Here is a 26,407-nt window from a genome sequence, read left to right as displayed (position 1 = left end):
ATAGGTCTTCATTCCCTGAAGGACAGGGAAGCCTGGCATGCTGCAGTCCATGGGGATGCAAAGAGTTGGACTCTACTGAGAGACTAAAGAACAACACTGGTCTTATCTGAGGAGGTAAGTCCAAGCCCAGGGAATGCACAGGGGCCTCCCCCCACACCATTCTGTGGCATGCTGCAAAGAAACTGGGATCCCAGCATGTTTCCCACTGCAAATGCACCTAAAGTCCAGCATGACTCAGTCCTTTACATTCTTTCGAGAGACGTACACAGTCTGTGCAAGCTGTGTACCAATGCTGTTCTATTGTGACAAGGGCAAAGGCATTCTAGGGACCTCGGTGTTCTTAATTTAATGCTCCTGCAACCAGAAAATTAAAGAAGGAACAGTGTTCCTCTGTGTTTGCTCTCCAAACACATAGTGACCTCATACTGGGTTGTTCTCTCCTTGGTTGACAGTCACCAGTGCCAACAGTGCCAGCAACAGGACACTGAATAAGGTTTGCTTTGAACCACACCGTCTCTTCCCACCACCTGCCAGCCACTGGCGATCTGGCAGGACCTCACCCCCTAGAAAACTGAGTCTGTGAGCTGCCGCCCAGAGTCTGCGTCCATCCACACTGAGAACACAGCCAGCAGAGTACCATGAGGCGTATAACACTGTCTTCCCCTTCCTTCCTTTTCCTCATGTGTTTTTATGAACATCCAAAGGAAAGATAATCAAAACCTGCAAGAAAACTGGCTGGCCGAGAAAATGAAAACCTGGGTGACACAGGGATGAGGCCACGTGTTTACAGGTGCCTTTTGTAAGTAACATGGCCATAAAACAAGAGGCTCTTATAAAGAAATGTCACATTCTCCAAAGCTCTGTATAAATGACATTCTGTTTAAGGAGGGGAGGGGCATTTCATACTTATGTTCCTTCCTCATCGTTTCATTTCCAACAAGGGGAAAGGAATCCTAACTGTACAGTTTTCTAGGAGCATAGTAGTTATGGAGCCAAGATTTTGCAGCAGCACACAAGGAAGGAAAGAAGGAAGGAAGGAAAACTAGAAGGAAAAGAGGAAAAGGCACGGGAGGGTCTTTATTTAGCATAGCAGGCTAGAACAAAGGAACAGACAGCAGGCATTCATCACCTCTGATTGGTTTTTCTGACTATTAAGCACACACACTTTAACTCAAAAGACAGAACTCCTGCCTTCCTCACCCGCACGCTGAGCACCGTCGGAACAGAGTCAAGATGTGGATGAGCCCGTGTAATCCCCTTTCATTTTTCATCTGCTGTGCTGATTGTAAAGTGAAACAGAGCCACTGCCCTCTCCGAATGTGACACAAGGCTCGAAGCCCACGCGTTGCAGGGTCCCCGGGAGCCAGCTGTGTGCAGGTAACTGGAGCCTGCCCTTCGCCTCGCTGTTAATAAGAGTAATTGGCGCGCCACTGAGGGGCTGCTGGAGCGCTGTGATTTGCTCCGTACGGGGGTCTCCCCAGACCATATGCGCATGCAGCGGTGATAGAAATATTTTCCATATGAGCTCTCCCCTCACATGCTTAAGTGCTCCAGGCTGAGTCAGGCTGGCCCATTTGTCATTTACTCTCCACATTGAAAAATCAACAGGGAAGCTGCGAACTTCAACTGCAACTAGAGGGCAATGGTCTGTCTGCTTTCAGCCTCCAGCATCACTAACCCAATTCAGTTCCTCCAGCTCCCATTCAAGACCCCTACCTCCGATCCACACCCCCCACCCCACAGGCCCAGAAAATATTTGCAGAGGACACGGGTAACTAACAGGCTAAAAGCCCAGGACAAATGACCCGTGGCCACACGCCTCTGCGCCACATGTCTGTTTTGAACGGAGTAACGAGCCTGCTGCAACCACAGCTTGCCCTGCAGCCTGGATTTGGGAGCAGCTCCCTTCCACTCCTCTTAGAAAAGGGAAAGTCTTTACGGGAGGCTTTCAGAGCTCTTTCTGTCCCTGCAATGCTAACAAAAGGCAGAGCTGTGAAGTGGCCCCGTGGCATTTCTAGGAGATACAGTTTGCACTTGGCTTTTCAAAGGGAAGACGGATTCAGGAAAAAGGCTGTCTTTTCATAACTCAGTCCTCAGTCTCCAAGACTTTCCATCAGAATAAGAAGTAAAAGGAGTGGATGAGGTAAATTTGTTGCAGGCTTCTTTGCAGGTGAGGGTGGCTACACCCAAGAGCTTCCCTCTCCAGCCCATATGATCATCCTTTCCAATCTCTGCCTGTGTCAAAAACTGGCTCCTACAGGCACCTCTGATGTTCAGAAATGTATCCAGCAAACATGAGCTAAGCCAATAAGAATAAATCATCCTCATGGGTCTTAAACATGCCTCCCATCTATGGCAAATCTAGGACGCTCCAAGCCCTATTATATACCACTATCCTTCTTCAAACTCATGATACTAAGTTAAGCACAGATTTTTTTCCCCCAAGCACATCAAAGTTAAAGAGGAGAAAAACGAAATGCAAAGCAGCAAAGAAAAGCAATTCCTCTAGCTTGCATAAGCAATACTGGAGAAATATTCTCAACAGGTAACAGTCCCTACTGGAATCTGACAAGTACTTTTTTTTTTTTTTTTTGGCAACAACAGAATTAGAAACGTACATGCTCCAGATATCTGTCACCAAGGCCATGCCAATCCCCTGGTGTGGCCACTGTACCAGAAAAAGGTTTCAGAAATTACAAGATTTTTTAAGAAGCAAAGAAATCTTCCTATAAGAAAAGGCAAGGCAAGCCTAAAAAAAGCAAAATAAAGCATTACTCTTTGCACACCATAAAAACCCCTTGCCTGATCCTTCTTGGTAGATAGAAGAGGAAATATAATGCTGACAAAAATACAACTTCTGACAAGATATTTTATTTGGCTTACCTCTCCCCCAGGTCTTGCTAACACTGCTGTTTGAACGTGGAGCAATGTTAATATCAGGTAGCTGACAAACATTATTACCCAAAGTTAGAACTACCCTAGAGGAGAACTCCGTCTGCCAAGTGCTAACAGCTAGCAGATGCACTTGTGTCTCGGGATTCCAGCCCCGGAGTTCCGCTAGGCACCGCACTGGTTCGCTCGGCTCCCCTCACTGTACTGCCCGGAGCTCCCAGCTCAGCCTCTGCTCCGAAGAAAACTGGTAAGCTGATCTCTTCATGTAATAACTTCTCCCGGCTGGGGGAGGGGACAGGAGCCAGCTGGGAGCTGGGGGGCTGCCTTTAACAGAAGGCAGAAAGGGGAGGGACAGAAATGATCAATGTGGAGTTCGGCATCTGGTCTCATTCATGAAAAGGGCTCCAAGGTAAGCACTCCATAGGCAGGCGGACGGGCCCCTGCTTCATCAACTGAGGCAGGCAGGAGGCAGCGATCAGCAGCAGGATAAGCTCCAGACTGGGAGCCGGGAGACCAGAGACCACCTTCCCAGTCGTGCTGCTGATAGGCTGTGTGTGCCTGGAAAAGTTGCCAACCCTCTCTGGTCCTCAGTTGGTTGTCTCAGTGGTACAGTCAAGGGTTGGGATGACCTCTTAATTCCCTTTTGGTTCTGATTTGATGACTGCAGAAATCTAGGCAGTCAAAGGCTGTGCTATCAAGGACAACCTTAAAGAGGAAAGAAATCACACAGTGCTATGTGTTTACATGCTTAACATAAGGACGTGACTAGATGGGAACTGAGGAAGTCACTATAATACCCTCTTGCTGCCTTACTGGGTCTCTGTCCCTAACCAAGAGCTTGAGGAATTACTGCAGACAATGTAAAAATAGACGGTAAGGTGAGAACAAGTGAAACCCAGGTATTATATGACACTGGCACAGTGCACAAAAGCAAGATGGTTTTAGAGAAATACCTCTGGGCAGAATCACACTGACCATCAAAGCGGGGCTTCTGGGAAGAAGGAGCACAGAAACAGGTTGGGAAGTAGGTCATGCTAAAGCCTACAGTCCACTTGAGACATCATAAGCCAATTCAGCGTGAAAAAGCAGGCTCATGACTTAAAAGAGGTTGAGAACCCACCAAACATTAGATTCTGCTTAGAATGGGCACAAGAAGCCACTAAACCATCATGAAGTGGAGGACAGGATGACTGCATGGTGCAGTTGAAACAACCTCGGTCCCTGGAATTAGGGGGAAGTCAAGTCAAACCCTCATTCTACTACTAATTTGCTGTGGGTCTGTGGCTGAGTATGTAACCCCAGTAAGCCCCAGCTGCTCCACTGGTCAAATGGGGAAAGGCCATCTGCTGGTTCTGATGATTATCAATGAGGTCATCTAGGTTCAAAACTTGGCACCGCTCCTGATACTCAGTAAATGCTAAAGACAGCGGCTCTCTCTTTGATCTGATAAATATTGGCACTCAGTCCCAGAAAGTAAATTAATAAACACTTGAAAAGCCTCAGGTTGTGGGCATTTTCCTGTATTAATGAGGAAACTTTAAACCAGACTGCCGTTTGTGGCCATTTCAGAACATTTATTATCACCAGTCATTGTGACAATTTACTAGTGGGGAGTATTTTGGGGGGGTTGGGTGGAGGGACTTTCAGTCCTTTTTCCCAGGGCTGTAAGAGACAGAAGGTAATGGTGAAGAGAACACATTGTTAGAGAAAGGAAGGAAGGAATTTCTTCTCTTCCCCATGCTTCCTCTTCTTTCTTCTTCTTGTTCATCATTATTATTGCTCAGCATTTGGTCTGTTCTGTTAGGTGACTGAAAGGGCACTGCTGTCTACTCAATAACCTCACCGAAAAGGCAGGAATTGTCTAAGAAAACCAAACTACTTGAAAGATCAGGGTTTTGTCTAGTCCAGGGGTTGGGAAACTTTCTGTAAAGGTCCAGATAGTAAATACTTTTGACTTTGCAGACCATGTGGTTTCTGCGACAGCTGTTCAACCTTGCTTGTTGTTGTTTAGTCAGAAAGTTGTATCTGATTCTTTTGTAACGCTGTGGGCTTGAAGCCTTGCCAGGCTCCTCTGTCCACGGGATTTTCCAGGCAAGAATACTAAGTGGGTTGCTATTTCCTTCTCCAGTGGATCTTCCTGATCCAGGGATCGAACCCAAGTCTCCTGCATTGGCAGGCATATTCTTCACCACTGAGCCACCTGAGAAGCCCACGCAGCCTAGCTGGGGTAGCACAAAAACATCCAAAGGCAATACATACATGAAGGGGGGGACAGAGCTATGTCCCAATAAAACTTTGATTATGGAAATAGGTAGCAAGCCAGATTTGGCCATATTTGTCAACACACTTCTCAATCACCCTTCAACCCACTGCAATCTGATTGCAACACTTCTCTACCACAAGGACTCTGGAGATGTCACCAGTGGCCTCTGAGTCACAGAATAATATAAAGGATCATTTTTCAGAGCTTATCTCATTTTGACTTCTTTGCAGCATTAACGATGGCCTTCTATTTTTTAAAATACTGTGGTAAAAATACATAGCATAAACTTTTACCACTTTAATAATTTTTAAGTGTATAATTCAGAGGCATTTTAGTATGGTCACAGTGTTGTTAACACCATCACCATCATCCAGAACTTTTTCATCATCCAAACAGAAACTCTGTATTCATTAAATAATAACTCCTCAATTCTCCTTCCTTTCAACCTCTGAAAACCTCGATTCAATTTTCTGTCTTTAGGAACTGGTCTGCTTGATGTTCCTCAACTAAGTGGAATCACATAATATTTGTCCATTTGTATCTGACATTTCACTTAGCATAGTATTTTCAAGGTGGTTGTAGCATGAGTCAGAATGTCATGCCTTTTTAAGGTTGCATAATATTCCATTGTTTAGACATACCACATGTTGTTTATCCATTCATCTGTTGATGGACACTTGGACCTGTCAAATGTACTTCAAACTCAACAGGTCTAAAATTGAACTAAAGTTTCCCTGAAAACTGTTCTTCTTCCTGTTTTCTCCATCACAGTGAATGATTTCACTGTCTATCTAACTCCTAGAGATGGAGAGGTAGGTGTTATCTTGAGTTGTCCTATTTCCTTACCAAACCTTCACCAGGTATGATACAGTTACCTTATAGAGCTACCTCCAGGCTGCCCATGGCCCCTGATTCCTGCTGCCTCTGCCCCTATCTGGGTGGGCCTCTACTATCCCTTCCTGGCTTTTTGTAGCAAGACCTTGTAACTTCCCTACTCTGGTCTTTCCTTTCCCAACCTTATTACTTACTGCAACCACTGAGACGCTCCTAAAATGTGAATATAGTCATGACACACCCCCGATTCTTTTTTTAAACTTATTTTGAAATAATTCTATATTTACAGAACATTTGCAAAGATAATACAGAGTATCATGGTTTATCTTCCCCCAGTTCCTTCTAATATTAACATCTTAATAGCTATGGTACCTTTATGAAAAGTAAGACATTAACATTGATATAATGATAGTAACTAAAGTAAAGACTTTATATTTCTCCAGTTTTCCCCCAAATGTCCTTTCACTGTTCCAGGGTCCCATCCCAGGACCAACACATCTCTAGTCTTTTCCCATGTATGACAGTTTCTCAGTCTTTGTTTTTTATGACCTTGACCCTTAAGAAGAGTACTGATTAAAGGTTTTGTAGAATGCCTCTCAGTTTGAGTTTATCTGATGTTTTCTCATAATTAGACTCTGGTTATGGTTTTTGGGGAGGTACACCACAGAGGTGAAGTGCCATTCTCATCACATTTTTCAAGGGCACCCTATACCAGCACTACTGGTGATGCTGACCTTGATCACTTGGTTGTAGTGATGTCCGCCAGGTTTGTCCACTGTAAAATTACTGCTGATAGTTTTCTTTTTCCATATCCTATTCATTAGAAATGAGTGAGCAAGTCCAGTGGAATTAAGTGCCACTTCCTGAAGAGGGAGTATCAAAGAATATTCAGATACCCATCACAATGATTAATACATATTTTGGGGGAGATACTTTGAGGCTATGCAAATATTCTGTGTTGAAAAGTTTTATCCACTCATTTGAATATTCATTGGTAGATCTTGCCTATAGCACTTATTAATGTAGTTCTCTAAATGTCTGTTTTCTGTTTCCCATCTACATTTATTAATCATTCATTCATATGGAATTCATTCATATGGAAGATTTGTCCCTCCCACCCCCATTTATTTATTAATTCAGTCATCTATTAATTCTTCTCTGTTTCGTAAAACCTTTTGATTGCTTTCCATTATGGATGAAGTCCAAACTCCTTAACATGACACTTGCAAGGCTGTTTATAATCTGATTTCTTCCTGCCCCTCCAGCCTCCTCTTCCTCCGCCTTTTCTGTTCACACACACGCCACTGTCCAGACATCTTGAGCCACAAGAAATTATCCGCAAATGCCATGTGTCCTTGTGCTCCTTGTTGGTCCCTTTCTGTAGACTATCATTCTCCCAGCCTCAGTGGGTTGGCTCTTGTTGCTCTCTACCTCTTTGAAAACTCAGCTCAAATAAGCACCAAATACCGGAAACCACCTACATGCCCATTGATAAGAACTAAATGAATAATTTGTGATATCTATAAAACAGAATACTCTGCAGCAGTAAGATAAAGATTGAGCTTACTTCCTATATAATGATATAAAACAGCTCCAAGATTTATTCAGTGAAAAAAGTGGGATACACTACAGTGTGATTACTATCCAATTCTTTGTGCATATGTGTTTATAACTGCTTGTATCAGCTATCTGTGGAAGAACACACCTGAGGCTACTCACAATATCTACTTCTAGGGAGAGGAACTCAGTAGCTTCAGGGCAGAAATGGGGTCAAGACTTATGCCTGCGTAGCTACTTAGTCACATGTGGTTACCGAGCACTTGTGATGTGACTTTTCTAAACTATGATTTGTTGTACATAAATATACTTTGTATCAATGTGAAGACTTGGTACGGAAGAAGAATGTGAAATATCTTATTAATATGTTTTTTTGTTGATTAGATGTTGGAATGATAATTTTATATTTGCTGGTTTAAATAAAGTATGGTATTACACAACTTGCCTTGTTTTACTTTTTAAAAATGTGACTACTGGAAAACTTCTAAATTACATATTTCTGTTGGACCACACGTCTATATCCCTGTCATACTTATGGAATTGTCAGAAATGTGAATGCACTGCTATTCCAAAAGTAAATAAAAATGAAGCAATGGTAATAACAGTTAATAATAGAAATAAGTAAGTACTCATATACAAATTTCCCTCCACCAATGATTCATTTAAAGGTCATGTCTCCTGGGAGTTGTGTCTTGACAGGCTCCCCACCCCGCTGAGGGCACGGCCCCTGGCCTTCGTCCCTAGGAGAATTCTCCGATGTGCTCCAGTGCAGTATTTATTGTAATTGTTTGCTAATGTATCCGCCTTCACCAGTACAGAGTGAGGCCTCGATGACAGGAGATGTGTCTTCTGTGTCCCGGGGGCTCCGCACAGAGCCTGGCTCAGTGTGCGCTGAGTCAGGGAGTGAATGCCAGAAAGGGTCCTATAGGAAGCTCTCCTCTTTTTGTGACAGAAGAAGAGGTCCTCTAATGGCACATTTCAGATACCACGAAGGGGAAAACGAAAAGCAGAAATTTCCAGAAAGTATATCCCTCCCAGAAATGCAGACAGCTGTTAACCTAACTGTTGCCTGACCTTGATATAGAACATATAAGTAAGTGAGGGGGGGGATATAAGTAACCAAAAACAGGGAAAATGAATGTTTTCCTAAAATCACACATTTCATGTAAAATATGATCATACACTACTGTCTGAATAACAAAGAAGAATAAGCCCATAGCAAATAGCACCTCTAAGGCTATTCTATTTCCTGCAAAGAATGTCCATCCCCGTATGAAGGAAGAAGTGAGGCCGTTTTCTCCATAGAGATACAGTATATGTATAGCTAAATGAGTCAGACTATCTTTATTTCTTAAAATATGCTTACACTGGATGGAATGGGTAGAAACAAAATCTCTGTCAAAAAGTTGGTGATTGGTCTGGGAGCAGGTGTTAGTAATTAACTCTCCCTTTGTGTGGACCACAGAGTCATTAAATAGCCAAGGAAGTGGGAATGAGGAAAGCAAAGGGGGAGTTCCTTGCTGCATTCCCCTCAAACATATGGAAAATCATGAGATGCTACAGCAAAGGAAGGCAGGGGTCCTTCCCTTTCTCCAGTTCCTGCTTATAACAGACTGACTCCCATAACCTGCAGGGCAGCTGTGCTGTTAGGCTGAGTACCTTTGGGGTCACTGAAATGAGGGCAATGTTTCTTGGCTTGGCTTTGAATTTGAGACAGGAGCAGGGCCAGAGATGCTTCTGGGGAGATGCTCACACACAGCGCAGGGGGCAGGCTCATCCAAGTCTGAGAGGACATGGGTAGTGAATGCAGACATTGGGACCACTCATGTTGACCATATTGTTTATTTCAATCATTTACCCTAAGGCAGAGGTTCTCAAACTGTGGTCCCAGACCAGCAGAATCAGCATCATCAGGAAGCTTGCTCGAGATGCAAATACTTGGGCCCCACCACAGATCTACTGACTCAGAAACTCAGGGCGTGGGACTAATGGATTTGTGTTGCTCTATGTAACAGTTCTCTGTCTAATAATCTGAATTCAAACTGTATAACTTGAAAGGGTTATTACAATATATTTTATGTATTATTAATTAAAACATTTTATTTAAGACATTAAAACCATTTAAGTAAAAACACACTGTTTATTAAAAACATTTTCTTAGAAAATGTGACTGTCTAATACTAAAACATAGCATAAAGCTATAATAATGAAAACAGTGGCAAATAAAACAGGTGTAGGATAGACATTATTTACATAACTAAAAATGCAAAAGGATTTAATGTGCAAACAATGAATCACTACAAATCTGCAAGGAAAGGATGGAAAAGGGTTAGGAGAATGGCTATTTGGAAAGTAAAGTTATTTTCCTAAATAATACCATATACTGTTAATAAAAATAAACTGCAGGCAGATTTAAGATGAAAGCAGTAAAAAAAAAAAGGTCAATATTTCTATATTCTCGGAATGGGGGAGGACTTTTAAGCATAGCTCTTAAAAAGGCAGAAATCATAGAAGAAAAGATTTGTATGCATTTTTAAGATTCGGTAAATCAAAAATTTGCCTACCATTAACACAATTTAAAGTCAAACACATAATAGAAAATGTACTTTGCTTGTTTATTTACTTAAAATATCAATACTTATCATGTGCTCAGACTTGGAGATACTGTGATCAGCAAAACCAGACTCAATTCCTATCTTTATGGAGCTTGCTGCCTGGTGCAGGAGGCCAACATTAATGAAACCCAATAAGTAAATTAAAAATTGAATGTGAAAAGGGCTGCAAAGAAAAGATACGTGGTGAGATGAGGCTTCTCCTCATTATGGAGGCTGGCTTGTGACAGGAGCAACAACGGCTTTCACAAGGACCCGAGAGGAAGCAGGTGTGGATGCAGAGAGAGTGGCCGAGCGGAAGCACAGCATCAGATTAGGCTGAAGACAAAGGGAGGGGCCATGACAAAGAGCTGCATCCTTTTCCTAATGAGAATCTGTTTCAGAAACAGAGTCAGCAGTTACAGGACTAGAATTGCACTTTGCAAAGGCCCCTCTGTCTATAGAGAAAGGGCTGAAGAGAGGTGAGAGGCAAGAGTGCAGCTGGGAGGTCAGTGAGAAGATTATGGCTGGAGTCCAGCTGATAAGGGAGAAGAGCTTAAACCAGGATGGGGAAAAGAAGTGACTCATTTCAAAGGTAATTTACAACATTTATGATGGAAAAGAGTTTGTGTCCACAATAGATTTTTAAAAACTCACAAGTCAGAAAACGTCAATTTTAATAGGGAAAGGCTGGATGTTTAGTAGCAGAGTCGCTAAATGAAGTATGGTATATCTCAAAAGTAAAATCCTAGCCAATCATTTAAAGCGACTATGAGATATACTTACTGATATAGGTACATTTTGATATTATACTGCTTTAAGATAAGAGTAGCCCACTTAACTGGAAGAAGAGTTTTCTCCACAGATAATTCAGGGATCACTGGATATCCACAGGCAAAAGAATGAAGGTGGACCTGTACTTCACACCACGTACAAAAAATTAGCACAAAATGGATTACAGTCTATGGCAGGCAGAATAAGAGTTCCTCAAAGATGTCCATGTTCTAATCCTGAGAACATGACAAATACATTACATGGCAAAGGGTTACATTATGTGACAAAGGGTACTTAAGATAACAAATGGAATCAAAGTGGCTAACCAGATTACTTTAAAATAGGAATAGTATCTTGACTATCCAGATGGGTCCAATCTAATCACAAAGTTCTTTAAATGTGGAAGAGTGAGGAAGAGGAAATGGGGTACAGTTGTCCTTCCCTCAGTATCCTGGGGGGATTTGTTCCAGTACCCCCAAGGATACCAAAATCCGTGGATGTTCAAGTCCCTTATATAACATCGCATGATATTTGCATATAACCTATGCACATCTTCTGTATACTTTAAATCATCTCTAGATTACTTATAACACCTAATACAATGTAAATGTTATGTAAATGATTGCTATAATGTGGCAAACTCAAGTTTTGCTTTTTTGGAACTTTTTAGAAATGCTTTTTCTAAATATTTTCTATCTTCAGTTTATTGAACTCATGGATGCAGAACCAGTGGATATTAAAGACCGACTATAATTTGATGTGAGAATTCAACACATCATTGTTGGCTTCGATAAAAGAGCCATGAGCCCATGAATGTGGATAGTTTCCAGAAAAGGAACAAGATAGGTATCTCTAGAGCCTCCACGTGGAATGCAGCCTGTTGATACCGTGATTTTAGACTAGTGAGACCCACTTCAGACTTCTAACCTCCAGAACTGTATGAACATGAATTTGTGTTACTCCAGGCCACGGTTTGTGTTAGTTTACACAGCCCTAAGACAGCCATATATAGATCTAAATGTAAGAGCTAAAACTGTAGAACTCTTAGAAGAAACTCAGAAGTAACTTCATGACCTTGTGTTAGCTGATAGTGTCTTAGATAAGATACCAAAAGCACAAGTGACAAAGGAAGAAATAAATGGAACTTCATCAAAATGAAAGACTTTTGTGATGCTAATGATAGAAAGTGAAAACACAAACCACAGACTGGGTGAAAATATTAACATATCATATGTCTGATAAGGGATATTTTCAGAATATACAAAAATTCCTAAACTTGATAATAAAAAGACAATCCAATTAAAAAAGTCAAAGAACTTGAATAGACCTTTCTCCTCCAAAATATACAAATGGCCAATAAGCACATGAAAAGAGGCTCAACGTCATTAGTCATCAGGGAAATGCAAATCAAAACCACAATAGGATATCACGTCATACAGAAATACAGGTAATAGCAAATGTGGGTGAGAATGTGGAGAAATCAAAACACTCACACACTACTGGTGGTAAATATAAAATGGTGCAGCTGCTTTGGAAAACAATCTGGCAGCTGCACTATAAAGAGAAATGTAGAATTACCATATAACCCAGCAACTCCAATCCTAGTTATACCCCTAAGAGAAATGAAAATATATGTCCAAACAAAAATTTGTACATGGATACTCCTAGAAGCATTATTCATAACAGCCAAAATGTGGAAACAGCTCAAATGTTTGTCACCTGATGAATGAATAAAAATACCCAAACAATGGAACAGTATTTTGCAATAAAGAAAAATGAAGTGCTAATACAGTCTACAATATCATGCCTTTCAAAAATATTATGTTAAGAAAAAGAAGCTAGTCACAAAGTCCCCTTATTAACTGATTCCATTTATACAAAATGTTCAGGATAGGTAAATTTATAGAGACAGAAAATATATGGTAGTTTCTTAGTCCTGAGGAGTGTGAGAAGAAATGGGTAGTATTTCTTCTTGGGGTGATGAAAATTTCTAAAAATTAGATTGTGGAGACTGTTGCACAACTGTGAATATACTGAACTGTGGTGCTATATGCTCTAAATGTATGAATAGTATATGTGCATTATTTTTAAGAAAGAAAATTTTTTAAGTATACTATAATATGGCATCCTTCATTCTGTTCTGGGTAAACATAAAAGGCAATTTTTTTTTGGCCACACTGTGTGGCAGGCAGGATCTTAGTTCCCTGACCAGGGATTGAATTTGTGCCCTGTGCAGTGAAAGCAAGGAGTCTTAACCACCGGACCACCAGGGAAGTCCCATCACATTCCCGTTTTTATTTATTTATTTATTTATATTTTTTTCCATCACATTCCTGTTTTTAAAATTTTAGTTATTTCTCTACAATGGGCAGCAGAAGAATAAATGTAGTAAGGAAAAGAAAATTATTTTCATTTGGAAAAAAAATAGTAACTATAACAATAAAAATGGGAAAGATTATGAGTCAACTCACAAATGAAGATATACAAATACAATACGAAAATGGAAGATGAAAAGCAAGTGAACATTATTGATGGCCAAAGAATTACAAAACCAAATGACATCATACCATGTTCACCTGATAACAATTTTTGTGAATGGCAATACTCACTATAGGCTTCCCTGGTGACCCAGATGGCAGAGTCCACCTGCAATGCAGGAGGTCTAGGTTTGATACCTGGGTCAGGAAGATCCCCTGGAGAAGGGAATGGAAACCCACTCCAGTATTTTTGCCTGGAGAATTCCACGGACAGAGGAGCCTGAGGGCTATAGTCCATGGGGTCGCATAGATTTGGACATGACTGAGCATCTAACACTATACCCACCATGGGCAGGAGTTCAGAAAAATGGGTAGTCTGACATAAGGCTATTGAGAACGTAAATCTGAATAGCTGCTTTAAGAGCTGGGCTTCTCAAACTCTTAATGTGTACACAGAAGAGCAACCAGTTACATCTTACCCTCAACTAGCTTTCCCCCTTCAATTCCCAATCCTACTTTACCTCTATATTTTTTTTTTACCTCTCTTTCTCTCCCTCCTCTCAGCATAAAAGCTAAGCTGGCAGAAAGTGTATCAAGGCCATACCTAGACAGGGAGTTCTGACTTCTGTTAACCTCAACTTGTTGGAACCAGCCACAACCTTGGCATTGAATATAACGAGCCCCCAAGCTGTTGAAACAGCCCTCTGAAGGCTGGTAATTGGCTCTGTTGGGGTATTTCCCCCAACTTGAGTGTAGAACTTTTTCAGTTTTTTAGTAATAATTTCTATCTGGGTCTTTTATTTTTTTCTCCCCATATAAAGGATTTGACGAAGATAACATGATGGCTGTAGCTACCAGTAAAAAGTAGCAAGAAGAAGCCAGTATAAATTGTAAAAGTAGATACCATAATTAAAAGCAGTTTAGTACCAACTGATGTGCAGTAAGCAACTAGATACTTTACAAGCCTCTGAGGGTGATAATTCAAGTTATTAAGAATAATTCCAAAGTAAAATCCAATAAAACAAATCATTAAGAAAGAGGTCAAGGTTTCAATAGTTACTGTGCATGTTATTTAATATTTATTGTGCCAGGCATTAGGTGGGAGGTAGACATGATCCCCATTTAATCCTCAAATCCTATGGATTAAGTATCACTGGGAAAGGTATGGGAAACCATATTTTCCATATGGTTTAAGAAAACATAAAAGTATATAGAAGACTTTAGAAATGTTTTTAGGTTTCTAACTCCTGAATTTCTAATAATTTAGAAAAAAACAATTACCTCCATTTCTCCTGTTTAACTGAGCTTTCCCTTTGCAGCCCAGCACCTGGCATCAGGAGTGTTTAATCTAATTTAAAACACAATAAATGTAGTTAATCACTAACCCTGGCTTTCAGCTGAAATTGTTAGGCAAAAAATCAAATAGACTTCTTGCTGATAAAGAACCTTGCTTCATAGTTCTTATGATCAATATACACAGCATATTTTTGAATAGATAGACCACATAGTTAGTCTTTAGGCAATTAAGAAACTTGTTTTCCCACAGTAACGAAATATAAAAATGGTGCTGTCATGTTCAGAAAAGCGTCAAGTGCCAATGCAAGGAGAAAGTTTTTAAAATTAACCTCTTGTATTATGAAGTTCATTACTTAGGGTGGTGGCAGCTGCTGTAACAGATAAACCTTCAGGTTTTACGGGCTTAATTAAGAGTTTATTTCTCATTTGGGTAAATTCCAGATGGTGGGGCAAGGAGTACTCTACTCTACATGGCCACTTAAGACATCCAGGCCTCAGCACGTGGCAACCAGGGTCACCCCAGACATGGACATCCACCTGGCAGATGAAGAGGGGAGAAAGTGGAGGATCGTTAGGACTGGCCCACCTTCCACTAGTCACATTGAACTGCAAGAAGGCTAGTAAATATGACTGATCTGTGGGCCCAAGAGAAAGAATCACAGGTCTGGTGGAGGGTTCATTGTTGTTACCTGTATTATGCAAGAGTGTGATGTATATTTGTTGTAAGGTGAACTTGAATAGCTCAGGTTTATGCTATGCTATGTATGAGGCTTAAATGTCTATTTTGTATCCAGATTTTCTCCTGCCTTTGCTTCATTTCAGTCCAGCCAAGAAAAGTGATGAATTCACTGAAGAAGCATGTCTCATCATCCCATCATTTGACACTCAGATTCTTCAGTTTCAGAGACAGAAGCTTCAGCTTCAGTGAGGGAGTTACTGCTTATTCTGCGGGGTGCAGAGAGGTAAGGAAATGAAAATCAAGTGCCTACTCTATGCTGCCACTTGACAGACATGATGTTATTTAATTTTAATAAGGAAGGAATTTTTTGAAAATTACTTAGTTGCAGGGCTTCCAGCTGGCGCAGTGGTAAAGAATCCATCTGCCAATGCAGGAGATACAAGAGACTCGGATTCAATCCCTGGGTTGAGACGATCCCTGGAGTAGGAAATGGGAACCCACTCCAGTATTTCTGCATGAAAATCTCCAAGGACAGAGGAGCCTGGCAGGCTGTCATCTAAGGTGTTGCGGAGTTGGACAGGACTGGGCACACACACACTACTACTAAGTTGTAAAAAACTTAGCTCTTTTAATAGAGAAGACTCCGTTTTCTTAAATAATCAAAGATCAATGAAGAATACACAAAGCACTGGAAACCATTTTGATAAAACCCAGAATCTTTCTTGGCTGATTACTTAGAAGGTAAAAAAAACCTTGCACAGTCTCATGAAGGACAGACCAATAGTCCAAGAAAACTTTCTTATTTTAACAGAAGAAAGAAAATTGTTTGAGCTTTATATAAATATACTATTGATATTAAAGCTTATTTTTTTCAAGTCGCTTTAGAGCTCTTTTACATATTAATATTGGCAATACCCTGTGGAGCTAGAATAACATCACATATACATATCCATGGACATGCATAAACATAGAGATGGACACAGACAGCCTATAGTTTTTGTTCCAAAACCTTAACCATGAATCAGGTACAACAAATACACAAGTCACTAGTTTATGAATGACAGCTGAGTTCAAATTGTTTCTCTGGCACATAGAACAAGTTATGGTTACCCACTCATATGGCTAAAGCTCTTTACTTTTTACTATGTGGAGAAGAGTTTTTTTATTGAAGTACAGTTGATCTACAGTATTATATTAGTTTCAAGTGTACAACATAGGAAGTCAATATTTTTATAGATTATACTCCATTTAAAGTCATTATAAAGCATTGACTATATTCCCTGTGCTATACAATATATCCGTGTATAGTAGTTCATACATAGTAGTTTGTACCTCTTAATCCCCTGCCACTCTCTCTCTCTTCTCTCTCCATTACTGACCACTAGCTCATTTTCTGTGAGTCTGTTTCTGTTCTGTTCTATTTGTTTGTTTTATTTTTTGGATTACACTATAAGTGGTAAAATATAGTATTTGTCTAGAGAAAGGAGTCTTATTTCGATTTGCCAGGTGAGAAAGCTAAGGCTCACAGCAGTAGACAGCTCTGCCAAGGTTGCGGCAGTAGGAAGAAGCGGACCTCCATTCGGGTGTTGCCTACGTCCAAATACTTTCTACTGTATCACCATTTCCTGCGAAGCCAAGCATTCTTAGGTGACACTGCAGGCTGCCAGGAAGGGGAGGTTCCTGACAAGGGCCACGACTCTCAGAGTCGAGGAGCCCCGTTTATTACAACAACGCCCACAACACACGGGTGAAAGCACTTGCCTTGAATCCTAATCACCGACTCTGCCAGTAAAGGTGGAGGGATGAGGGGGTTTTCCAAGTTAGTTGTTCTCCATTTTCAACTTTTGTGGTTTCCAGTAATAATCACTTTAGGAAGTTGGGCATATACCTGAGAGCAAGAGATTTCAAGGTACTCTTCATTCTTACTTAAGGCAGTTTTCCTAGGCTTGAACCCAGGCTACCTCAGACAATATAGTATAAACAGAAAAATGGATGGAGATCAACAATGTCTGAATAATGTCTATGAAGAAAATTCAACATAAGAATAGTAAATGTGAACCGAAGTGTATACGTGTGTGTGTATGTATGTATTGATGTCACTGGTAATAGAGCAGTGGTCTGTAAACTTTCTGTGTGTGTCTACAGCACTATTTCAGATACTCAAATTTGAGGCTGCACACTTGAAGGATTTCAAAGGTGAACACTAGTTATGAAAAAATACAAACTTCAGGAAGTGCAGAAAACTTTCCACACTTGTCACACTGTTTACTTTTGTTGCCCTGCATTCAGGAAGAACTTCTTGCTGTCCTGACCACATGCTTTTTTATATTCACAAGAAGCATTTTCATATTGCAATAAATGACCATTTTCCATATGTGTGAGTTTGATGCGACACAGAAAACTATGCCTCATTCTGTGCCACATCGCATAACCTGTTCAGTTCAACACACCATCTGACAGACGCTGTAAGAGAATCTGTTCTGGGATGAAGCAAAAATAAATCCATTCTATTCAGATCAAAATTTGGCAGAACACCCAAGTGCCACAACGACACAATAACCCATACCGGTGGCGGCAGGCATTCATGTCACCTAATTAGAAATGTGTCGAATAAAAGTCACAACATTTGTGCAAGTGAAATATTAAGCTCCTTTTCACATATACAGTCCTTCACCCGGCCCATAAACATGCCAAGAGAGATTCAACATCATGTTGAATCTGAAGTACAAGTACAACACTAAAGAAATAGTTTCTTTCAGGAACAAAAAAGCCAATGCAATGTTAAAAAAAGAATCACTACACTAAGCCCAAGAACAGCGCAATAAAATTGCCAAGAACGACAGCATTTCTGTCTACTCAGTGGACCTTTAAGCGACTGTCTCCTAACAAATACTCTGCCTGTGCCAGTGATGTGTGATTTAAGAGAGGAAATACTTAGGGGCTTAAGAGACCTTTGCAGGGAGCCTGGAAGCTGGCTGCAAGTTTGAAGACATCTGCATTCCCTGGAATCTAGGTTCATTTCTCTCTGGGAACCACCAGGATGTAGAGTCCATAAACTGTGATTTTAGAAGGTCTCTGAAGTAGGCAATGAATCAGAACAAAATGAAACTCAGTCCAAGTAGGTAGCAATTTATCATGGCTTTGTCCCCAGTATATGCAAGAAAATTCAGACAGAGGCAATGGCAAAGGGATGGGTCAGTGAAAACACTTTAAAGCCTGATAATGTATCCAGGAGCAGAAGGAAGCTGAACAGGGTTGGCTTTCATTTCCTTGGCTCAGCGACTATTTCCTGGGTGTCTGCATTGTGCGGGTGTTAGAAGCTTCTAGATGAATGAGATACACTTCTGTGCTGCAGGGGCTCCAGGGAACAGAGAGAAGGCACTGCCTCTCTGGTGAGATGTCAAGCAGAGCCGTGGTCTCTTAGAGCTACTCACTCACTGGCTCTCACTGAGGTTTTCTACTGCACTTGTGGGACCAGTGAGATTTCTCTGCTTCTCAAAAATCCCAACTGATTCTGGACTTTTCAGCATGATTTAGGACATAGACTTCTGTGTCTGGGTCCTGTTTCCTCACAGTTGGAACGTTCTGTACACCGACTGTGATAACGGTAGCCAGTTATTTCTAACTCATTGCTTGGGAAAACATCCCACTAATACATAAAATCTTTGCATGGAGTCCTTTCTGCGTTGTAAATCTTATAACAAACTCACGACCTCATAGTTTGCATAAATGTATCCACGGGCATTTTTCAACCCCCCTCTGCCCCCTAAAGGCTCTGAGCCCAGACCTGACCTTGTCTGATTCTGTATCCTCCACTGTCTTCTGCATATTTCCATCTGCAAGTCTTATCAACATTTGAAATCCAAAACATCTACAATTAGATTCATAATCTGGTAGTTATGAATGTCAGTTTTAACATGAGACTGCTTGGAGTCAAATTCTGGTTTCACCACACCCCAGCTATGTATCCTCGGGCAAGTAACTTTATCTCTATGTGCCTCTGGGTCCCATTTATAAGATCTGATGATTGATAGTACCTATCCCTGATGGCTGTCATGAGAATTAAATGAGATATTGTGTGTGAAACACTTAATGTGGTGTCTGATGCATACTAACAGCTTAGTAAACATTTGCTTTTTTTTTTTTAACTATTCATTGCAAAATTGATGTCCATAATTTTGGTACCAACCATTCTTCTCTACATGGGACAGGGAGTGCTAAAGACAGGAGCGGCTTCTGCCAGTTGCTCTCAGTATCTGTAAGTTTGGGAAAGGCTATCCCCCAGAAGTCCCCTTTAGAGAGCCACAGTGTACATGAGCATGCCAAAAGCTCAAAGAAGCACTGCAGAGAAGCCTGTTCAACCCTGTTCAATCCAGTGTTTCCCAAATGTGTTTGTCTATAGAACAACTTCCAGTATTTTACAACACATGTTTTGGGGAAACATATGTTAGTGTTGCACTAAAACTTTTTCTCTTATTCACCACATATGCAGTAAAAAAGTCCTGGCAAATTCTTTCATATGTCTCCTGATTCCAACTCCTCTTCTTTATTCCCATGCTCCACCCCCTGACCCCTGACACCACCAATCCAGTTCTTATTCCCTCAGGCCTGGACCAAGGTTAGAGCAGCCAGGGAGCCCACCCTCTCCATCCTACTCCCCTTGTCAAATTATCTTCCTAAGACACCAAACTGACATCATGGCATATGGTCCCATCACTTCATGGCAAATAGAAGGGGACAAAGTAGAAGTAATTACAGATTTTACTCTTTTGGGCTCAAAAATCACTGTGAACGGTGACTGCAGTCATGAAGTTACAAGACACTTTCTCCTTGGAAGGAAAGTTATGACAAACCTAGACAGCATATTTAAAAACAGAGATATCACTTTGTCGACAAAGGTCCATACAGTCAATGCTATGGTTTTTCCAGTAGTCATGTATGGATGTGAGAGTGGGACCATAAAGAAGGTTATAAGTGTTGGTCGCTCAGTTGTGTCCAACTCTGCGACCCCATGGATTGTAGCCCACTGGGCTCCTCTGTCCATGGGACTCTCCAGGAAACAATACTGAAAGTGGGTTGCCATTCCCATCTCCAGGAGAGCTTCCCAACCGAGGGATTGAACCCAGGTCTCCTGCATTGCAGGCAAATTCTTTTTTTTTTATTTTAATTTTTATTTATTTTTTTTTTTTTGCAGGCAAATTCTTAATCAGCTGAGCCATTGCAGCTAATCTAAAGAAGGCTGAGTGCTGAAGAATTGATGCTTTTGAATTGGTGCTGGAGAAGACTCTTGAGAGTCACTTGGACTGCACAGAGATCAAACCAGTCAATCTAAAGAAATCAGCCCTGAATATTCACTGGATGGACTGATGTTGAAGCTGAAGCTCCAATACTTTGGCCACCTGATGCAAAGAAGCAACTCATTGGAAAAGACCTTGATGCTGGAAAAGATTGAAGGAGAAGAGGGTGGTAGAGGATGAGAGGGTTAGATAGCATCACCAACTCAGTGGATGTGAATTTGAGCACACTCCAGGAGATAGTGGAGGACAAAGGAGATTGGCATGCTGCAGGGGGTCACACAAAGTCAGACATGACTTAGCAACTGAACAACAACAAACAACAACAACAAATACATCAAAGTCAGGGTAATGGGTTGAATTGCTTCCTCCAAAAGATGGACCAACTGACCTAATCCCCAGAATTGATGACTGTGGATAATGGAGCTAAGGTCATGCTCCCCCAAAACACAGCACCCTGGCATATTTTAAGCTAAAGGAATTTGAGAAATGGTAGGTGCAGGGAGGACTCTATCATCTTCCCCTGATCAGAGAGTCAAACATGACTGAGCGACTAACACTTTCACTTTTGGGTTTCCCTGATGGCTCAGATGGTAAAGAATCTGCCTTCAGTTCAGGAGACCTGGGTTCGATCCTTGGGTCAGGAAGATCCTCTGGAGAAGAGAATGGCTACCCACTCCAGTACTCTTGCCTGGAGAATTCCATGGACAGAGGAGCCTGGCAGGCTACGGTCCATGGGATTGCAAAGAGTTGGACACAACTGAATGACTAACACCTACATTCACAAACTCTGGCACTCAAAATCTTTTGGTTCCACTTAGAGATACAGAAGTGTTAAATTATATATTCCAGGAGGCACACAGAAAGTAAATACAGATTCTGGGTTTGCTAATCCACCAGGTGATTAAAAAGAAAACAAACTGATTTATAGGTTAATAAACTCTTTTAGAATCCAGGTGAAGGACTGAGAGCTACCTCTAAGAGGTGATCTCCTTACTCAGGCCATTTGGCAAAGAAGTTCATGGCCCTTCCACAGAAGTTCAGTTGTCCTGGGAGTCTAGATATTTTAAAGCTAGAGAAAGCCAGACATATGATTAAAAACTGACTTTGCCAAGATCACAGAGCCCAAGAAAACTGAGATCAGATTATCCACCCGTGTTTTTGGATAGGAACAGATGAACGTCAAAGAAAATATATTTTTTAAATGATGAAATGGAATCAATTAAATATGATGCCTAAGGAATCTTATTTCATTTATTTAAATGGTTTCCTCTTAAATGATTCCCTCCTGCATATTTGTTTTCTTTAAAAAATCATGGAAAATGAAAATACCTTACCAAAAATTATTCATAATCCTACCACTTTTCCTGTTTTGTGGGGGGAGTGGAGAAGCAGATAGCTTTTTCGGTGTTCATTAAGTGGAACTAGAAGGGCAAAAATTTGAGCAGTGGCATTTGAGCAGTGTATCATTTGCATCATTTGAGCAGTGGCACTTTTAAACTTAGTAGGAGAAGACAATGTAAGGAGATCCAACCAGTCCATCCTAAAGGAAATCAGTCCTGAATGTTCATTGGAAGGACTGATGCTGAAGCTGAAACTCCAATATTTTGGCCACCTGATGTGAAGAACTGACTCATTGGAAAAGACCTTGATGCTGGGAAAGATTGAAGGCAGGAGGAAAAGGGTACGACAGAGGATGAGATGGTTGGATGGCATCACCGACTCAATGGACATGAGTTTGAGCAAGCTTTGGGAGTTGGTGATGGACAGGGAAGGCTGGCGTGCTGCAGTTCATGGGGTTGCAAAAAGTTGGACACAACTGAGCGACTGAACTGACTGAGGAGAAGACAATGATGTAAAGCAGTAATTTTTTTCTCTCTATTCATATCAATTTCCCCCTTCCAACCCACGTTTCACTCAAGCCTATTACCTTCAGGTTGCTTCCTGATCCTGACAGTTAGTCTACTAACATTTCAAAATCAGTGTGGTCAAGCAATGCCTTCACTGTTCATCCCCAAGATCTCTCTTCCAACTTTGTGTTGTTACATTCACTCAATCTTTTGGGTTTACAAAGACTTCTTGGGAAGCACTCGACCCAGCATACATATGTTCTTCACATGTAGCAGCATGATTAAGGATTAACCTCTGGTATCAGATCATCAGGGTTTAAATCTCAGGTCTATGGTGTGTGTGCATGCTCAGTTGTGTCTGACTCTTTGATACCCCATGGACTGTAGCCTGCTAGGCTCCTCCATCCATGGAATTTTCCAGGCAAGAATACTAGAGTAGGTTGCCATTTCCTACTCCAGAGGATCTTCCCGACCCAGGGAGCGAACCCGCGTCTCATGTCTCCTGCATTGGCAGGTGGATTCTTTATTACCGCACCACGTAGGAAGCCCTCTCAGGTCCATTAGTCGCTATAATTTTGGGCAAGTTATATTGAGTTCAATTGGTCCATCAGAAAATGGGGAACAAGACTAGTAGCTGTATCATAACACTGGTCGCTCTTCCACTCTCTCTGACAGCCCCAACCCTTACAGCTCTGACTTCTGAAATTAAGAATCTTTCATCCCACTTAGAGTTAGATCACGTAGTAGCTGCAAGTGTCTTAACTCTTCTGCATCTCAGTTTCCTGTGTAAATTGGGGCTAATAATAGTATCTAGACCATGACCATGCGTGTGTGCTCAGTCATGTCAGATTTTGCTACCCTATGGACTGTAGCCCACCAGGCTCCTCTGTCCATGGAATTATCCAGGCAAGAATACTAGAGTAGGTTGCCATTTCCTACTCCAGGGATGGAACCTGTATCTCTTACGTCTCCTGCACTGGCAGTTGGGTTCTTTACCATGAGTGCCACCGGGGAAGCCCTAATAGCATCTGGGATTTAGGATTATTGAGAGGACTAAAGAAGTTATCCTGAGAAAAGCACTCAGAATACCACTAGACACATGGTATACACTCAATAAAACTAGCTCTTATTACTATGATTTGCCAGCATTGACACTGAAGCAGACTCCCCATAGCTTCATCTTATTTTCCTTTTCTTTAAAAGCTTTTTATTATTATTTTTTTGCTGCATCATACAGGGTCTTAGTTTCCCAAACAGGGATCGAACCTGGGCCCCCTGCAGTGTAAGCATGAAGTCCTAACCACCAGGGAAGTCCTTTCATCTTCTTTTGTGAATGCCCCCTTCCCTTTTGCCCATGGACTGGATCTGGCTGGCCTCTGAGGCTCCCTCCTCACATCTTGAATATCTTAGGGCCTAGATAAAGGTAAATACTCTTGCTGCCAGACCCTTTGCTACTTCCAAAGCCAAGGCTGCATCTTCTCAAAAAACTTTCAGTCCCCTTGAAGTTCATGTTCTTCTAACCATTTCCCCTACTCCCTGTCATGCTCCTGTATCTGCTATTCTCCACAAAGAAACCAGAGAGATCTTTTAAAAACTTAATTCAGATTATACGCCTCTTTTGCTTAGAACCCTTCTCTGATGCCCTGTTACATTTGGAACAAGACCCAAAGCTTGCCTACATGTCTGCTATTATATCACTCACCTCAAAGGCCAAATAGAAAAACTGGCTTTTTTTTTTGCAACTCCTGAAACACACAGCACTCACCCTTACCCCAGGACCTTTGCACTTGCTGCTTCCATGGCCCTCAATACCCACATTCTGGACCCTTCATATCATCTAGGTCTGAGAGCAAAGGTCATATCAGAAAATCCTTCAAAGAGCTCTCAACATAAGCAGCCCTGTGCTCACTCACTTTACTTCTTCTATTGTTCTTATGGCATTACCAACACCTGAAATGATCTGAATTTTTTTAACTTTTTCTTTTCCTATCTTTCCTCTCCATGATATAAGCTCCATAAGATTAGGGATCTCTCTGAGCTTAGAATAGCAACGGGCCCATAGTAACCATCAATAAAAAAACAAACAAAACTACAAGGTCTAAAGACATTGAGCTGTGGCATTGGACAGACCAAGGTTTGCATTTGAGCTCTGCCATGTATGGGCTGTGTGATCTCTGACAAATTATTTACCTCTCCCAAACTCAAATTCCTCAAAGTAAAATGTGGGGGTGGGGGATGGTTCCCCACCATCACAGCTGTAGGGACTATTAATGAGATTTAATCTACAGCACCTAACACACTGCTGGGAAAATTTCAACCATTCAACAAATAGTTGTAGTTATTATTATCCAGAGGACAACACAGACCCTAAACTTTAGTAAGATTAAGGCTAGTTAAACTTGGATCTGTTTCTCTTTTTCAGAGTGGAGCAGAAACAGAATCTAGCCAGAAGGATGTTTCTATCATTCCCACCCAGATAGGGACTTCCCATTTTGGACAACTGCCTCCCTTTGTCTGAGAAAGAGAGCAGATCATCACATCACCTTCCTGAGAATAATCAATGCCATATTTAGGGTTTTAAAGCTGACAGATGATGATCCCAAGGTATCATAACTCCTTGTATAAATTAGCAAGAGGAACTAAATTTTCCATAACCTAATTGAGTGCATTTAGAATGAAAAAAAAATAAAAAAAGGAGAACACATTTCCCTGAGAAGAATAAGGGAAATTTTCAACTCTGTCCTGCTAAGGAAGGGTCTATTTCACACAAACAATGCATACATGTTCCCTCGAGCCTCCTGCTCTTCTGAGAGCTCCTGGATCCAACTTCTCCTTTACTTTCCTGCTGGGGGTCTCTGGATAATTAAAATAAGGAGAAAGGGGGCTGGTCTGTTCTATTCCTCAACACTCATGGCCAACAGACAAAGCATACATATGTCTGTATAGCACTTTCCTCCTCTGGGGATCCTCCAGGAGCTTTCCAAGTGCTAGCAGGGTCATTTTTTATTTCAAAAGAAGTTACGTCAAGCCTTCTAGGCAATTTGTGCTTTTCAGCCTGCTCAATAAACTAGTGCCATACAGAGAGTTTTAGGCCCTTCATTCATGGGCCTGAAAAAAAGCATAACTAAAAATTCTCTTATTCTTCTAAAGGTGGCTTTGGATGAGAAGTAGGAAAAGCAAGTAGTGTGCTATGCTTACATCAGTGAAGGGCAGCCAGGGGTTTGAGTGGGAAATGGTTCAATCTTAGGCATGCTGAACTTCAGATTCCAGGGAGACTTCCAAGTAGAGATGTCTAGGGTGCCACTGACCACATCCCTAAGGAATTCCACTGCAAGGGATTCCTTGTGCAAGTTACAACCGAGAATGTCCTCTGACCTGAAGTTACTGCAGCTAAAGGATAATTTACAAAGCAAAATCCAAATTGAATTAAGGGAGATTCTGGGGTGGGAAGATAAGAGGAACATAGGTAGAAAGGCAGAGGAAGGACTAAGGGCAAGAACGAAAGTGAACTAGGAATGTAATATCAGCAGTATTTACAACAGCCAAGACATGGAAGCAACCTAAATGTCCATCAACAGATGAAAGGATAAAGATGTACGTATACACAATGGAATATTACTTAGCCATAAAAAGAATGAAATAATGCCATTTGCAGCAACATGGATGGACCTAGAGATTATCATATTAAGCAAAGTAAGGCAGACAAATATCTTATGATATCACTTAAATGTGGAAGCTAAAAAATGATACAAGTAAACTTACTTATGAAATTGAAATAGATTCACAGACATAGAAACCAAATTTAGGATTACCAAGAAGGATAATGGGGAGTGGCAGGGGAGAGATAATATTAGGAGTTTGGGATTAATATATACCAGCCAAGAAATTAAAAGACACTTA

General features: G+C 41.2%; 1 protein-coding gene across 2 annotated transcripts in view; it reads right to left on the bottom strand.

The window, feature by feature from the left end:
• THSD4 (thrombospondin type 1 domain containing 4) overlaps positions 1-26,407 on the bottom strand; it is a 624,907-nt gene that overhangs the window by 216,762 nt on the left and 381,738 nt on the right. Inside the window, exon 1 of one of the 2 annotated variants that reach the window (XM_070468753.1) lies at positions 2,884-3,827. The exons of the other annotated variant lie outside the window; for it this stretch is intronic. Within the exon in view, the coding sequence (XP_070324854.1) occupies positions 2,884-2,955 (72 nt within the window). The 5' untranslated portion in view covers positions 2,956-3,827. Of the gene's footprint in view, positions 1-2,883; positions 3,828-26,407 lie in introns of those variants that run through there. 2 annotated transcript variants of the gene reach the window in all.

This window comes from Odocoileus virginianus, chromosome 6 (genome assembly GCF_023699985.2).
Source record: "Odocoileus virginianus isolate 20LAN1187 ecotype Illinois chromosome 6, Ovbor_1.2, whole genome shotgun sequence".
NCBI classification, from domain to species: domain Eukaryota; kingdom Metazoa; phylum Chordata; class Mammalia; order Artiodactyla; family Cervidae; genus Odocoileus; species Odocoileus virginianus.
The sequence above is the reverse complement of the archived record's forward strand: the minus strand, read 5'-3'. Positions and strand labels throughout refer to the sequence as shown.